The following is a 17,357-nucleotide window of genomic DNA, read 5'->3' on the forward strand; positions in this document are numbered from 1 at the left end:
TTGCACGGGTATTTAATTATAGCAATAACACTGTAAATGGATTCAAAAAAAGATACTTTATAGTGGTGAAATAAATTATTTTTTTACAGCTTTATAAAAAGTACAATATTCAAATAATAATGTGAAATATTACTAACACAAAACTTGATTATAAACAACATTTTTAGTTTTACCTCCAGGTGCAAGAACATATACATTCTTGGGTGAACCCACCCTTGAGCAAGTAACATAGAGTTGTCCATGGGAAAAACAGGGGGATCTTAAATCCACTCCACAGTATGTAATAGTCTGTCCTTGTGATTTGTTGATTGTGATAGAGAATGCAAGTCTCACTGGAATTTGCAATCTCTTAAACTGAAAAGGAAGATCTGTTGGAATAAGTGGTATCCGCGGGATAAATACGGTTTCACCTTGTCCCTTTCCGGTTAAGATAGTCGCTTCAATTACATTGGACAGTAACCTCTTTACACAAAGACTTGTGCCATTGCAAAGTTTTGGTGGGTCAAGGTTGCTAAGTAAAATAACTGGAGATCCCACAGCTTTTTACATTTTTTCCATTGACATGAATGGGTGAAATATTATTTTATGTTTGTAGCTCCGCCCATGTGTGCAGGTGGGCCGCGAGACCCCCAGAACATATCACCCCAGGTAGTGAGGGATCTGCATATCAAGTTTCGTTCAAATCGGTCCCACAGCTTTTTACATTTTTCCCATTGACTTGAATGGGTGAAATCTGATTTTCTGTTTGTAGCTCCGCCCATGTGTGCAGGTGGGCCGCGAGACCCCCAGAACATATCACCCCAGGTAGTGAGGGATCTGCATACCAAGTTTAATTCAAATCGGTCCCACAGCTTTTTACATTTTTTCCATTGACTTGAATGGGTGAAATCTGATTTTCTGTTTGTAGCTCCGCCCACGTGTGCAGGTGGGCAGAGAGACCCCCAGAACATATCACCCCAGGTAGTGAGGGATCTGCATATCAAGTTTCGTTCAAATTGGTCCCACAGCTTTTTACATTTTTTCCATTGACTTGAATGGGTGAAATCTGATTTTCTGTTTGTAGCTCCGCCCACGTGTGCAGGTGGGCAGAGAGACCCCCAGTACATATCACCCCAGGTAGTGAGGGATCTGCATACCAAGTTTCGTTCAAATCGGTCCCACAGCTTTTTACATTTTTTCCATTGACGTGAATGGGTGAAATCTGATTTTCTGTTTGTAGCTCCGCCCACGTGTGCAGGTGGGCAGAGAGACCCCCAGAACATATCACCCCAGGTAGTGAGGGATCTGCATACCAAGTTTCGTTCAAATCGGTCCCACAGCTTTTTACATTTTTTCCATTGACGTGAATGGGTGAAATCTGATTTTCTGTTTGTAGCTCCACCCACATGTGCAGGTGGGCCGCGAGACCCCCAGAATGGGATCTGCATACCAATTTGCGTTCAAATCGGTCCCACAGCTTTTTACATTTTTTGCATTGACTTGAATGGGTGAAATATGATTTTATGTTTGTAGCTCCGCCCACGTGTGCAGGTGGGCCGCGAGACCCCCAGAACATATCACCCCAGGTAGTGAGGGATCTGCAGACCAAGTTTCGTTCAAATCGGTCCCACAGCTTTTTACATTTTTTCCATTGTCTTGAATGGGTGAAATCAGATTTTCTGTTTGTAGCTCCGCCCACGTGTGCAGGTGGGCCGCGAGACCCACAGAACATATCACCCCAGGTAGTGAGGGATCAGCATACCAAGTTTCGTTCAAATCGGGCAAGCCGTTTTTGCGTTGGCAGCTTTTTACATTTTTTCCATTGACATGAATGGGTGAAATCTGATTTTCTGTTTGTAGCTCCGCCCACGTGTGCAGGTGGGCCGCGAGACCCCCAGAACATATCACCCCAGGTAGTGAGGGATCTGCATACCAAGTTTCGTTCAAATCGGTCAAGCTGTTTTTGCGTTGGCAGCTTTTTACATTTTTTCCATTGACATGAATGGGTGAAATCTGATTTTCTGTTTGTAGCTCCGCCCACGTGTGCAGGTGGGCCGCGAGACCCCCAGAACATATCATCCCAGGTAGTGAGGGATCTGCATACCAAGTTTCGTTCAAATCGGTCAAGCCGTTTTTGCGTGATCGCGGCACATACACACATACACACACACATACACACATACATACCTCCGATTTTATATATATAGAAGATTTCTACCTGTGAAGCATGTTTTAACACCTGAAAATAACTTTTAGAAAACTGCTCACCCATATGCTCACATATTAAAATTCACATGCTGACAAGATAGCTTGTGCATATATGAACGCCATGCATTAATGTTCCTGGGGTTGTGTGATGGAGTTGTGATGTGCATGTATATTTTATGAAATATGTGCGCTTATACATAGGATAAACACCTACTTTTTATACCTTTGTAAATTTGTGCAAGATTTGTCTTCTACTGGGGATGGTTCTGAGGTCCTATTCTATAAATGCATAAATCACCTTTTTATATTACCATATATACTTGAATATAAATTGAGATGTGAGGGCTAAAAAATGGCCCCAAAATGTGGGTCTCAGTTTATATTCGAATCATCTCCAGATGTGCAACCCCTCCCCTCTCCCCAGCCTGCCTTGAACCCTGGTGGTCCAGCGGTGAGCCTGGACAGGAGTGATCCCTACTATGTACTGTTCTGGCTTGCTCTGTACCTCGAGCCCTTTCCCTGACCCATTGCAGGCCTCCCCTGGGCTTGCATTGAAGTCTGGTGGTCCAGCAGTGAGTTGGAACAGGAGCGACCCCTCCCACATCCTGTCCTGGATGGCTCTGCACCACCCTTATTACCTACTGCACCTGAAAAGGCCTACCTTGCATGCCCTAGTGGTCCAGCAGTGAACTGGGGCAGGAGTGATCCTTCTATGCTCTTGCCCCGTGCAGAGCCATTAAAGGATAAGGCTGCTGCAAGTTCCCAAGGCAACCTTGCGAGTTCTTTTGGCCTTAAGATACTTTCTAAAAGAGAACAGGGAATTCATCTGCCTCAACTGTAAAGGAAGAGCATCCCAAACAGCTGGATCTGCAATAGAGACAGACTTAGTGAAACAAAGAGACTTCAAGCATGCATTTCTTCTGAGACCAGAAAGAACTAGAAGGGCAATAATTATGCAAAGATTTTACTAGACTTCCCTGGGCCTTGTTATGTAATGCTTTAAAAACTACCCCCTCCCCTTTTACTTTGGGTTACCATATTTAAAGAAGTAGAAACCCAGATGCATGGATCTGTCCTGTTCCTCCCCAGCCCCATCCTATTCTGCCGCCAGCTCTGCCCCCCAAAGCCTCGTCTCATTTTTCCCTAACTTCCAGGTTGCATCTGGATGGCCTCCAGCATGTACAGATGCATGTGATGTCATCCACGCATGATTGTTGAAGAGCCTCCAGATGCTGCCGGAGCTCGAGGCTTTCCAAAACCTGGACAAACTATCGGGTTTTGGAAAGTCCGTCCGGGAACCCAGACAGTCGTCTAAAAAGAGGACATGTCCAGGTTTTCTCAGATGTCTGGTAACCCTACTTTTACTTAGCCATGGTAGAGGTTTCTACCATGGCCCAGAGCACTAAATGCTACGACACTCATACCTCTACCACAGCTTGGGGGGGTTCGGCTGGGTTTAGGGGGGTCATGGTGGTGGTGTCCAGTGGGAGTGGAGGGGAGTCCGGGGGGTGGGCTGGATGGTCCAGCAGGGGTTCATGGGGGGTGTTTGGCAGGAAGGACTGGGCACCCCTCCTTTCAGTGAAGATCGTGTTGCGTCGGGCGGTGGTGGCAGGAGAGAGTGGGCATCTCTCCTGCCGGGGAACATTCGGGGAGGGTTCGGGCTATAGCGGCAGGAGAGATTGGGCATCTCTCCTGCTGCGATAGTTACGGGTATGACAGGTTGCCTGCACCACTGAACTGATCGCGATGGATTGCTGCATTTTGTACATTCTGGAGGTGTTTGAGATCTTTTTTGGCCATTCCATTAAATAGGGAGTTGCATTAATCCATGCTGGAGAAAACATAAGCGTAGAGGAGTTGGGCTAGGTCTGGTTTAGAGATATAGGGTTTGATCCTTCTCAGTTGGCGGAGGTAGTAGAAAGAGGTGGAAACTACTTGAAATATATGGGTGGACAGGTGGCCGTCTAATGTTACTCCTAGGCTGTGTACCTAATCTGCTGCTGTTAGTGAGGTGGAATCCCATGATAGTGCTGAGCGTGTGTATTTGGTACTTTTTTTTTATCCATATGAGTTCAGTCTTGGAGGCATTCAGCTGTAGTTTGTTTGTCATCCAGGTTTTCATGCCAGTAAGGCAGATTTGGGATGATCGGTTTTCGCCTAGTGAGAAGAGTAGCTGGATGTCATCAGCTTAGAAGTAGATTTTAATGTTGTACTTCTGGCTATATCAATGACAGGTCTGATGTAGAGGTTAAATAGGAGGAGGGATAGAAGGGCACCTTGGGGAACACTATATTTGATAGGTATGGGGTCAGATTTGTGTGGCCCTAGTAGAACTGTTTGGGATCTTTGGTGGAGGAAGGAGGTGAACCACTGGAGGGTAGATTCCTTGATTCCGAGGTCACAGAGTCTGGATAAGAGGAGGTGGTGGTTGACAGTGTCAAAGGCAGTGCTGAGGTCTATTAGGACCAGTAAGGCATCACTGCCTTTGTCGAGTATCGACCAGCTGTCATCTATGATAGCCAGGAGTACTAGATTGTGTGGGGGACAGGGCAGCTTGTTCTATGAAAAGGTGTATTCAGCGGAGCATTATTCATTTTGGGAGTTTGGAGACAAATGGGAGGTTGGAGACTGGCCGGGGTCGAGGGTGGGTTTCTTGAGTATAGGTTTGATAATAGCCAACTTCCAACTGAGTGGTACTGTCCCCATGGAGAGGAATGAGTTAATGATGGGGAGGATAGATTCCGCCATGGCGTCTTCTGTGGATAGTAGGAGGCTGGATGGGCAAGGGTCGAGGATGGTGCCAGAATGAGAGTAGTAGGCTTTCTTTGCTTCTAGGATGGCAGCTTTGAAGGTGTCAGATGTGTTTTCCTAGTGAGCTTTGGATTCTGAATTTGGGTGTTTGACCAGTTTCTTTCTGCTTACCTCAGTGATATTTTTATGTATCGGAGGTCGCTGGTGTACCAGGGAACAGGTGTTTTGTTAGTGGTTATTTGTGTTGTTTTTGTTTGAGCGAGGCTGTTATAGAGGGACTGGATGTTGGAGTGCCAGGTGAAGGCTGCTAGATCGATGGAGTGGGGATGTTGGGTGCAGGTTTTGTTTAGATTGCGAATGCCTGCAGCCATGCCTGCAGGGTTGACCGAATTAGGGGTTCGATGTTGGGTGGGTGGGATAGGGCCTTTTAGCAGGGCTGGGGTAGTTTTGAATGGGAGTTGGAACTCAATTAGGTGGTGGTCTGACCATGGGACAGGTATAGTGGTGGAGATTGTTTGTTGGGGCTCTGGAGTTAGGTTACTATGGGTGAATATTAAGTCTAAGGTGTTGCCTGCTGAATGTGTGGAGGTGGTTACAGCTTGGTAGAATCCCAGGTCGGTGAGGGAGGAGAGGAAGCTGTCACTCATTCCTGAGGTGTTGGGGTAGTCTGGAAAGTTGAAGTCTCCCAGGATAGTCACAAGTTTGTGGGAGATAGATAGCTCGTGATGAATTCGAGGAGGGACTCTAGGGCTTCTGCTGGAGAGTGGGAGGCTCTGTAAAGTAGGATGAGGGTGATTTTGTGTTTGTGGCCCATGGTGAAGGCTTATCAGTTTTGGTGTGGTGGAGGTCTTGACGATGGTGGCCACTCTGCCTCCTTTCCCAGTGGTGCATGAGCAGGCCAGGGCCTGGTAGTCTGGAGGACACAATTTGCCTAGTGCTATCCCATCGTTGTCTTGGAGCCAGGTTTCAGTGACCATGAAGACGTCCCGTGTTGTCACAGATGAGATCATGCAGGAGGAAGGTCTTGTTGTTAACTGATCTTGCATTGATGAGTGCAAATTTGAGTGTATTGCTGGTGGGGGCTGGTGGGGAGGGTAGGATGGGGATGAGGTTGGCAAGGTTTCTGGTACGGTTTTTGTATTGGTAGGTGAGGTCACCGTGTTTGCCTTGGCCTGTGACGGTGAAGTATGTTGTGAGGAGGGTTGGGGATATAGTGGGAAGAGGGGTGAGGAGGGGAGCAGCCTGGAATGTTGGAAGCATGTTATGTGTAGTAGCGGTGTGTGAGGACAGAGATGGTATTGTTCTATAGGAGGTAGTTTCTTGGTTTGGTTCTTTGGTTCACACAAGTAGCCCTTCGGCCGAGCTGCTGGTGGATAGGCCTGCCTAGGCATCAACCCTTTAGTAGGGCTGCAGAAGAGCTGGGGCTGGTGCTGGTTGGGCGGAGCTTCGGGCCATGATTGGCAGGGGAAGGGAGGAGCAAGATGGTGATCTTTTTCCTTCCCCTGCCTGGAGTCTGGTCATGGTCCGGCAGTCTGGGGCTGGTCTGATTTTGGTACTCCCCCGAAATTCACAGGGATTACATTCGTGGAGTGACCACGAATGTTGAAAAACCACAAATATCGGAAGAGTACTGTAATCGGCACTCCCGTCCTCCTCTCTTGCTCTGGCCCAAGCTGCACCGCTTACCTGGTATGAGGAAAGGAGAGACAGAGGAGAAATGATTCAGACGTTCAAATACTTGAAGGGTATTAATGTAGAACAAAATATTTTCCAGAGAAAGGAAAATGGTAAAACCAGAGGACATAATTTGAGGTTGAGGGGTGGTAGATTCAGGGGCAATGTTAGGAAATTCTACTTTACGGAGAGGGTAGTGGATGCCTGGAATGCGCTCCCGAGAGAGGTGGTGGAAAGTAAAACTGTGACTGAGTTCAAAGAAGCGTGGGATAAACACAGAGGATTTAAAATCAGAAAATAATATTAAATATTGAACTAAGGCCAGTACTGGGCAGACTTGCACGGTCTGTGTCTGTATATGGCCGTTTGGTAAGGATGGGCTGGGGAGGGCTTCAATGGCTGGGAGGGTGTAGATGGGCTGGAGTAAGTCTTAACAGAGATTTCGGCTTTTCGAACCAAGCACAGTACCGGGTAAAGCTTTGGATTCTTGCCAAGAAATAGCTAAGAAGAAAAAATTAAAAAATTTAAATTGAATCAGGTTGGGCAGACTGGATGGACCATTCGGGTCTTTATCTGCCGTCATCTACTATGTTACTATGTTACTATATGGTCGCCCAGTTCTTCCTTCTCACACCCACCAAGAGTGACGCGATTGCCATGTTGGTAGTGGTAGAGGGAATTTGTAGGTCTGCTTTCCCTTCTCATTGTGTTGCGACAGAGACCTTTTCATTTGGTCAGTCATTAGTGGTATTTTCTGACTGGAAGAGGTGGTCAGAAAATACTGCAAATGACTGAGTCTGTGAATTGATGACTGCAATTTCCTGGGGGTGTACTGTATATTTATTTTATTTATTTATTTAAAAACCTATTACTCACAGCATCCAACAATTCAGTTTGGGGTACAATGAAGCATAACATAATAAAATCACAACATAACAGGAATTGATAAAAATAAATACAGATTTCAATCATCTAATACACTAATAAACCTGCTGAAAAAGAATTATTTTCAACTGTTTTCCTGAGCAAAAATATCACTAGTGATCACAAAGTGAAAATATCACTAATATTCGCCAAGGAGAAGTGAAAGGTTTTTTTTTCTGACTGGTTGTCATTCTTACAGGATTTCCTAAATGTCTGAAGACCAAAGAAAAATTGATTGAATACTTGACATTGGTGATATTCACAGCATCTGCACAGCATGCTGCAGTGAACTTTGGGCAGGTACAGTATTATTCACAGCAAGAATCTGATTTCCACAATTAGGACAAACGGAAAAGAGAAGAAATGAAAATTCTACTTCTGGGAAGAAAAGGATATAGAAATCCCAGGTTCCCATCCTTCATCATTTCTGCATTCTTCCTTTCCAAAACATGACTTTTATTTATTTTACACTTAATATGGCCAATTTAAATTTTTAACATGAGTCGAAAATATACACTTTTCCCTCCATATTCGCAGTTTCTTCACTCGCGATTTTGATTATTCGTATTTTTTTGCTTGCTGGATCCTCCCCCCCAAATTACATCATCTATGAGTGCAGTAAAAAATTTTGGCGCGTTTTTTCAAGCACTGATTCCCAACGTGCACAGAGGAAATCACTGATTCCCAGCTTGCTATTCACGGTTTCACCATATTCACAATGGTTTTTAATAGAAAACCGCAAATAACATATGAAAAAGTTATTCTCAGTTTTTCTGTATTCGCAGGTCTGTTAATCCCCTATCACCATGAATATGGAGGGAGAAGTGTAGTAATACTAACAGAAGCCTTCTTACTTATATGATCATATAAGACTAGTTTAGTGAACTACAGTAGCTAATGTCAGGTTAAATAAGTCATAACACTGAAAGTGACTTAGTCAAGCCTCTTCGTCAGTCCAACAGGATCTTTTAATTTATCATTCATACATATCTTTTCAACATTCCAAAATTATAGAGATAATTAATTTACCCTTCCCTTTAACAAAGCTGTAGCGCGGTTTGTAGCACTGGCCGCAGCAGTAACAGCTCCGATACTCACTAAGAGCGCCAGAGCTGTTACCGCGACGGCCAGCACTAAAAACCGTGCTATGGTTTTGTAAATGGGGTGGGGGTTAGTTCACTCATCCTAATTTTGACACTTTAGTAGAAAAACTCCCTTTGACACTTTGACTCAATCCTATCAAAAGCTTTTTCCACATTCAATGACAATGCTCCAAAGGATCAGGCAAATTAGGGGCAAGAGAAAGTATCACCCAAAATGTACGTGAGTTATCAATAGTATGCCTCCCCTGCATAAGTTCACTCTTATCCACGTGAGGATAAGAAGAGGTAAAAATTTTGAAAGCATAAATCTTACAATCCACATTGATAAATGAAATAAGCCTATTGTTTTCCACATGAATAGAATCCTTTCCCGGTTTAGGTAGAACTTAATCCGAGACTCACCAAAAGGTACCAAACTACCACCATGCTTGAACAAAGCTTGATAATACCGCAATAGGTAATGGACCAACAAATCTGAAATTTCAAATAAAATTGCACTGGAAGACTTTTAAGAGCCTTTCTAATTTTGTCAACTGTCATATTTCCACCGAGCACATCTTGCTGCTGCAGTGTAAGTATGGGATGTGGCATACCCATCAAAAAATCGTCTAGCTGCACCGAAGAGAAGTCCACTTTTGATTGTTACAAGCATTGATAAAATGCCCAAATTTCCTCAACAATATCAGCATTACAAGTTAAAGTGGTCCCTTGTCTCCCCACAACTAGAGGTACTCTAACCCTATTTTTCTTCCTACGTAAGTACTGTGCCAGGAGTGAACCAGATTTATTATTCTCCAAATAGCACAGGGACCTATGCAGAAAAATCTAGAATCTTCTGCTTCACTACTTAACATAGCATTATAAATATATTTTAACTTTTGCAACTGTTCCAATTGATCCCTTGCACCCATTCCCAAACAGCTGTGTTCCAAATGTAATATCTCCTCTAACCCCTTCAACTTCTGCTTCCTCTTCTTCACCTTTCCCACTGTGTAATTAATCACTACAACTAGCTCAGCACAGGAGATGCAGGAAATTTAAAATAAGTGCCTAATTCCAAACCCACCCAATCCAACCACCAACCAATCAACCCAGCCCAAACCTCCTCCCAACCAAGCACAAACAAGACACTAACCTACTGTGCTAGTGTGCAAATTAAAATGACCCCAAACAAAAACATAGAATGGGACATAACCCCCAACCCAGAAATTTGTATTAGCCAGATATATCCATTCCCTATTCTAGCTCTACCTTAATAATAAGAACATAAGCAATGCCTAGGCTGGGTTGGACCAGAGGTCCATCATGCCCAGCAGTCCGCTCACGAGGCAGCCCATCAGGTCCAGGACCTGTATAGTAATCCTCTATCTATACCCGTCTATCCCCTTTTCCTTCAGGGAATTATCTAATCCCTTCTTGAACCCCCAAACCGTACTCTGTCCTATCACACCCTCTGGAAGCGCATTCCAGGTGTCCACCACTCTTTGGGTGAAGAAGAACTTCCTAGCACTAGTTCTGAATCTGTCCCCTCTCAATTTTTCCAAATGCCCTCTCGTTCTTCTAGTTTTCGAAAGTTTGAAGAATCTGTCCCTCTCCACTTTCTCTATGCCCTTCATGATCTTGTAAGTCTCTTTCATATCCCCTCTAATCCTCCTCTTTTCCAGGGAAAAGAGCCCCAGTTTCTCTAATCTTTCAGCATATGAAAGGTTTTCCATACCTTTAATCAATCGCGTTGCTCTTTTCTGAACTCTCTCGAGTATCGCCATATTCTTCTTAAGGCACGGCGACCAGTATTGGACGCAGTACTCCAGATGCGGGCGCACCATCGCCCGATACAATGGCAGGATAACTTCTTTCATTCTGGTTGTAATACCTTTCTTGATAATACCAAGCATTCTATTTGCCTTCTTAGAGGCCGCTAGGCACTGTGCCGACGGCTTCATTGTCCTGTCCACCATCACCCCCAAGTCCTTTTCTAGGGTACTTTCACCCATTACCAGCCCTCCCATCATATAGCTGTACTTCGGGTTTCCGTTTCCTACTTGCAAGACTTTATATTTCTCTACATTAAACTTCATCTGTCATTTCGTCGCCTACTCTTTTAGTTTGTTCAGGTCCCTTTGTAGATCCTCACAGTCCTCTTTGGTCCTAACTCCACTAAATAGTTTGGTGTCGTCTGCGAATTTAATTACTTCGCACTTCGTCCCTGTTTCTAGATCGTTTATAAATACATTGAACAGCAGCGGTCAGAGTACCGACCCCTGCAGAACACCACTCCTCCAGTCTGAGTAGTGGCCCTTCACTCTTACCCTTTGCTTCCTACCCGAAGACCAATTTATGATCCATCTATGTACTTCTCCTTCCACCTCATGGTTCTTCAGGTTCCATAGTAGGCGGTCATGGGGTACCTTGTCAAAGGCTTTTTGGAAATCTAAGTATACGATGTCTATGGGGTTCCCTTTGTCCATTTGTTTGTTAATTCCTTCAAAGAAGTGCAATAAGTTCGTTATGCACGATCTTCCCTTGCAGAAGCCATGTTGGCTTGTTTTCATCAGTTTATTCCTTTCTAGATTCTCATCGATGCTGTTTTTTTATCTGCGCTTCCGCCATCTTCCCCAGAACTGAAGTCAGACTCACCGGTCTGTAGTTCCCTGGGTCACCTCTCGATCCTTTTTTAAATATGGGCGTAACATTAGCTATTTTCCAATCCTCCAGGATCACGCCTGTTTTCAGGGATAGGTTACAAACCTATTGTAGTAGTTCTGCTATTTCCTCCTTTAGTTCTTGCAGTACCCTTGGGTGGATTCCGTCCGGGCCCAGAGATTGTCAGTTTTTAATCTATCTATCTGCTTACATACGTCTTCAAGGCTTACCTCCATGGATGTTAATTTTTATGCTTGATCTCCTTTGAAGATTTTTTTCAGGTTCTGGCACGTTGGATGTGTCCTCTTTTGTAAATACTGACAAAAAAAACATGTTTAGTCTATCCGCCACTTCTTTTTCCTCCTTCACCATTCTTTTCCTGTCTCCTTCATCCAGCGGTCCCACCTCCTCCCTTGCCAGCTGCTTCCCTTTAACATATCTGAAGAACGGTTTGAAATTTCGTGCTTCCCTAGCTAGCCTCTCTTTATATTCTCTTTTTGCTCTTCTAACCACACGGTGACATTCCTTTTGTGCTCTTTCCAGTTCCCTCCAGTTTTGTCCTTATTCCATTTCCGGAATGAGTGTTTCTTGTCTCCTATTGCTTTCATCACTTTACATCCAGGAATTTGTTCAAAATCTTTTTTAAACCCAGCTACAATCATTTGCTTGTATCACATCTTTTGGAAGCATTGAGTAAAAAAATATTTCCCCCTTTTAGTTACTTGACCTGTAATTACATCACCTTTGTAATTTAGAACTCATCTTCTGTCTTCTTCTGTAGTATGACTGGTGTTCTTGGATTCCTAATGCTCCTCCCACTATGCGATGCCCTCCCCCAACAGAGAAAGGCGTAGTCACCATTGAGCATATCATTGAGAGTTTGCCAGACAGGGGGCGCTCCTGCTGGCACTTGGGAGCTGTATGGGCACTCAGTCAGTTCCAGGATAACGAGGTGAGTGCATAAGTTTTTATACAATACAGGCAGAGTTGTTTCTGTATAGACTACACTTCTAGTCAATAATTTAACCTGTACCAGTGGTGTTACTCTCCCCCCCACCAACCCCCAGATTATCCAATCAATAATTGGCTTTGTGCACGTCCTGTAGGCAGTCAGCCGGCATGATGACTCTCCTCCTCATTGGTGTCTCTCCTCTCCCTGCACCTCCCCTCCAGGATCCCCCACCAAAGCGACAAGTTCAGGGTTGCGACCAGAGGGCCTCTGCGCATGTGTGGATGTTGATGCAATGATGTCACGCATGCACATGACATCATCGGGGTTACTTCTGCACATTTTCGGGTGCCCTCCGGCCAGGGGATCAGGTTTAGTGTGTTGTCGACCGAAAAGTTTGTAGGACACTGGTATAAGATGTACACTTCTCCCTCCGAATTCACAGGTTTAATACTCGCAAATTCGGTTATTCGTGAATTTTTTTTTTCTTATAATTTTTAAAGGCTGCCTGGACCTCCACAGACCTTACCTGGTGGTCTAGTGGTGAGCGGGGCAGAAGCGATTTTCCTATGCTCCTGCCCCTTGCAGAGCCATAATAAAAAATGGCTGCCGTGAGTTCCTGTGGTCTCATGAGACTACCACGGGAACTCACGGCAGGCATTTTTTTGATGACGGCTCTGCACGGGGCAGGAGCATAGGAAGATCGCTCCTGCTCCACATCACTGCTAGATCACCAGGTAAGGTCTGGGGAGGTCTGGGACGCAGGAGAGAGGCAGGAGGGAGGCGGGGTGGGTCAGAGTGAGTCCTAAAAGTTACTTGTGATTATCCATATTTGCGGACCGGCTCTGCCCCTAACCCTTACGAATTCAGAGGGAGAAGTATACTAATTATGTTCTGGTAGGAGCTTATACCCCTACAATTCCCCCCTTTTTAGATAGATAACACTCAAAGGGTGTCATCTTAGAGCTCTAGCTAAATTTGTCATGTGTGTGTGTGTTAGTATCTAATGACACAATGGTACTTACAAGAATGCAGCACAGTTGTAAGTGAACAAATAGCAACCAGAGGCGAAGAGATTTCAAGTTAAACACTATTTCTATAAAGGTCACTTTGCGTTAAGCAATCTTTATAGACTAGTGCTTAATACAGAGTTTCACACCCAATTTTGGGCATGAGGACTTATGCTTGCTAAAACCTAGTATAAATCCTCGTGCCTAACTGGTGGCAGTTGGGAATGTAAATCCAAGTATTCTAATACATGGCACCTAATTTCTGGAAATGCCCCAGATCTGCCCATGCCCCTCCCATGGCCATGCCCCTTTTTGAGTTGCATGCTATGAAATTTAGGCATACATGTTATAGAATAGGGTGTAGAATAGATGAGCGCATAAATAGAGAATGACACAGACACAAATTTTTCCCCGTCCCTGCGGGAACTCATTTTTCCATCCCGTTCTGGCGAGTTCTTTTCCTGTCCCTGCCCCATTCCTACAAGCTCTGTCCTCATCTGCATAAGCCTCAAACACATTAATATCATAAGTAGCAACATTCTAGAGCTCAGATTGTGATGTCATAATGCCTCATTCCACCAATACCTAAGCTCTGTCCTCATCTGCACAAGCCTCAAACACTTTAAAATCTTGTGCGGTTAAGGCTGAACTTACAGGAATGGGGTAGGGACAAGGACAGCGACAAAACATATGGGACAGGGAAAAAATTGTCTCCATGTCATTCTCTATGCATAACTTCAAATTACTGCCAATTTGCTCCAATAAACTCCAGTAATTGATTGTTGACGTCAAATTGACTAATTAGTTTATATGCGCATCTGGCTTCCACGCCCAAATTTGGATGACCTATATAGAATCCAAAGATCTTCAGCAAAGTTATTGTGATAAGTTGGTTCTCAGACAGGACAAAGCAGCATGTCTAAGAAAACCTAGGATGGCACTAGCGCAGTAGGCCACACTATGTAAAAATACTCTGTTTTGTGTTCAGCTCTTCCTAGGAATGTTCCCAGATGAGCATTTCACGGAGAAACCAGTGAAAGAAGCAATGCTAGCCTTCAGAAAGAATCTCAATGACATCAGCAGCTTCATTCAAGATCGCAACAAGAACAAGAAACTGCCATATTATTATCTTTCCCCTGACCAAATCCCTAACAGCGTTGCAGTGTAGTTGTACTATATACCTTCAGCCATATTATTGCTTTGCTGTGCAATTCATTGAAGCACTCACTCACGTATTTTACACCCTACAGAATTTGCTTATTTTAATCATACTTCTCTACCAACATTCTCCAGCCATATTGCTTTCATAGTGACATAGTAGATGATGGTAGATAAAGAAAGACATAAAAGTGATCTATCAAGTCTGCCTAGTTTATCCACTTTTGGGTAGATGTAGAGCTGGTGGTGCAAGGGTATTGGGCACCCTTGGTGAACCTTCAGCCTCACATACCACCTCATTTAACTTTCAGGCCCCTAGCCTGCAGCCCACCCCGCTCAAATCTTTGATTTAAAAAATCCCACAATTATCTTATAAAAATGCAGATTAAAGTATGTGCTGTTTTGTTTTTGCACTGAAAACATCCAAAATGAATAGCCATTTTCTAAAATGAAATGGCCAACTATTGAATGACAAAACATCCGTGAGCGTCGGTCTGGCATCATTTTCAAAAATATGGCCACACTGATGTCCCTACAGAACAGAGGAAAAGCTTTGTGGTTAGTACAGTGAACTGGAAGTCAAGAGACTCAGGTTCACAACCTACTATAATTATTTTTGGAAATGTGATTCTTCCAAAACCTGAAAAAAACTTACTGTACCTGAATGTACACCATAGCTTGCAGGTATCTATATATTTAAGTACAGTAGGTATTTTCTGTTTCTGGAAGGCTAAGAATTATTTTAAAAATTTTAAGACTTGAAATAGGACTTGAACCTGTGTCCCTTGGTTCACAATGTACTGCACTAACCACTCTGCCTCTCCTCCTCTCCACCCCCTCCCTATGTACCTCTTTAAAAGTTTACTGGCACAAGCAGCACCTTCCACAAGCTGCTGACGCTGGCCTTGACTCCCTTCTGACATTACTTCCTGTTCGCGGGATCAGGACATGATGTCAGAAAGGTGCTGAGGCCATTGCACACCCTTTTATTTCTGTCCTGGCATAAATGGTCATGCCTAAATGTAGGAACCAATTTGAGTTTATGTTACTCTTCTGTAACATCATCTTGATGCACCCAGGCTGTTAAAGAATTGGCATTCAATGCGTAACATTGGTGCTCCTAATTTGATGGGCCAAATTATAGAACTGCCCTCTCTATGGCAATTCATTTTAAATCAGGGTGGGATTTTGGGCATTCTGGGAACAGAGCTTAAAATTATATGGAGAACAACAAAATTCAGCTGATGTCCATATAACTTTATGCATTTAAGTCAAACATACAAATAGCAAGTTTAACATTTAAAGTTAAACATTTTCAGTGATACTAACTGGATAGTTAAGATTGCAGAAAATCTGCATAAAGTTAAACAAATCAGTTATCCATGTAACTTACAGAAGGAAGGATCCAGGGGGGAAAGAGGGACAGAACCCAGGAAAGATCCAGGGGGAAGAGAGGGACAGAACACAGGAAAGAACCAGGGTGAAAAGGACAGGAGGGAAAGGATCCATGGAATGATCCATGGAGAAAAGAGGGAGAGGAGGAAGAGGACCCAGGAAGGATCCAGGGGTAAAAAAGGGAGAGGAACCAGGAGGGAAAGAGGGACAGGAGAGGGAGGACCTAGGAGGGATCTAAGGGGAAGAGAGAGATAGGAGGGAGAAAACCCAGGAAGAATCCAGGGGGAAAAGAGAGGCAGGAGGAGACTGATAATAAAAATTCCTGTGAAACCGTGTGTAGGTCAGTTCTATAATTACCCACATTTACATATATGTTATGTGCATAAATGTGTAGAATAATGGCATATAGGCAGGTATGAGAGCACATGCCCATATACAGTAGTTACAAAAATTCTACCTAAGCTCTAGTCTGCGAATACTTACTTAACAGTGCAAATTTGCAAGGGGCTGGAACATACTGTATGTGGGGCTACCGCTTACATGCATAAATTACTGTAAGTTATGTATGTTCCTGCCACGCTTGGACATGCACTCTTGTGCCAACTGTATAAATGGCATAAGTGAAAGCACCTAGATGTTAGGCATGTTAATACCAATTACACTAGTATCCTTTAATGGAATCTAGGCACCTAGGTTCTTTTATAATTTAAGCTCCTACCGTGCATCCTAGAATCATCTAAATGAAAGTCCCTAATTATAAAATTGCCTCCTAGCTGGCGTCCTAAAAGATGTCCAATGATCAGCACACCTAGCCAATATAGATGCCTAACATGTTCCGGCTTTCCCAAAGCCACTGTAGAGGTTTTTGCTGAGGGCCAGTGAGATTCAGAAGATTCACTTTGAACTCTCAACTAGGCTGCTTCCCCATCCCCTCCCTCTATCTGCCCCTTCTACTAACTTCCCCTCAACACCTGCCACCTTCTCCTCTTTCTCTGAGATCACTGAGGAGGAAACCACACATCTTCTCTCATTGTCCAAACCCACTACCTGCTCCTCCGAACTGATTCCCGCTCACCTACTCTCTGCTATTACTGCTACTACTTATTATTTCTATAGCGCTGAAAGGCGTACGCAGCGCTGTACATTTTAACATACAAAAGACAGTCCTTGCTCAGAAAAGCTTACAATCTAATTTAAACAGGACATTTCAGGGTTGGGAAGGTTATAGTGGGTATAGGTATCTGACAGCAGCAGGGTTGGGGAGATTTTAGTGGGTATAGGTATCTGACAGCAGTGAGGGGGAGTTAAGAGTTGACAGCAGTTTCAAAAAAGTGGGCCTTTAGCTTGTATTTGAACACTGCCAGGGACGGAGCATGACGTATTGATTCAGGCAACCTCTTCTAGGCATATGGTGCCGCAAGAAAGAAGGGACGGAGATCATGGGGAGGGGGGGCATAGGAGAGATATTGGGGGGCTTCAGAGCGAACGCACTTGTAGATCAGCAAGAGGAGTTTTAACTGTATTCAGAAATGGACGGGAAGCCAATTAGGTGGCTTGAGGAGG

The 17,357-nt window shown here is 44.1% G+C and overlaps 1 protein-coding gene across 1 annotated transcript in view; it reads left to right on the top strand.

Moving 5' to 3' along the window:
* The window catches only part of LOC117358966 (arachidonate 5-lipoxygenase-like), a 118,126-nt gene extending 101,124 nt beyond the window's left edge, over positions 1-17,002 (top strand). Inside the window, exons 12-14 of the mRNA XM_033940956.1 lie at positions 7,736-7,836; positions 12,064-12,234; positions 14,230-17,002. Of these exons, the coding sequence (XP_033796847.1) occupies positions 7,736-7,836; positions 12,064-12,234; positions 14,230-14,409 (452 nt within the window). The 3' untranslated portion in view covers positions 14,410-17,002. The remainder of the gene's footprint in view (positions 1-7,735; positions 7,837-12,063; positions 12,235-14,229) is intronic.
* Positions 17,003-17,357: the final 355 nt, after the last annotated feature.

This window comes from Geotrypetes seraphini, chromosome 4 (assembly GCF_902459505.1).
Source record: "Geotrypetes seraphini chromosome 4, aGeoSer1.1, whole genome shotgun sequence".
Classification (NCBI taxonomy): Eukaryota; Metazoa; Chordata; class Amphibia; order Gymnophiona; family Dermophiidae; genus Geotrypetes; species Geotrypetes seraphini.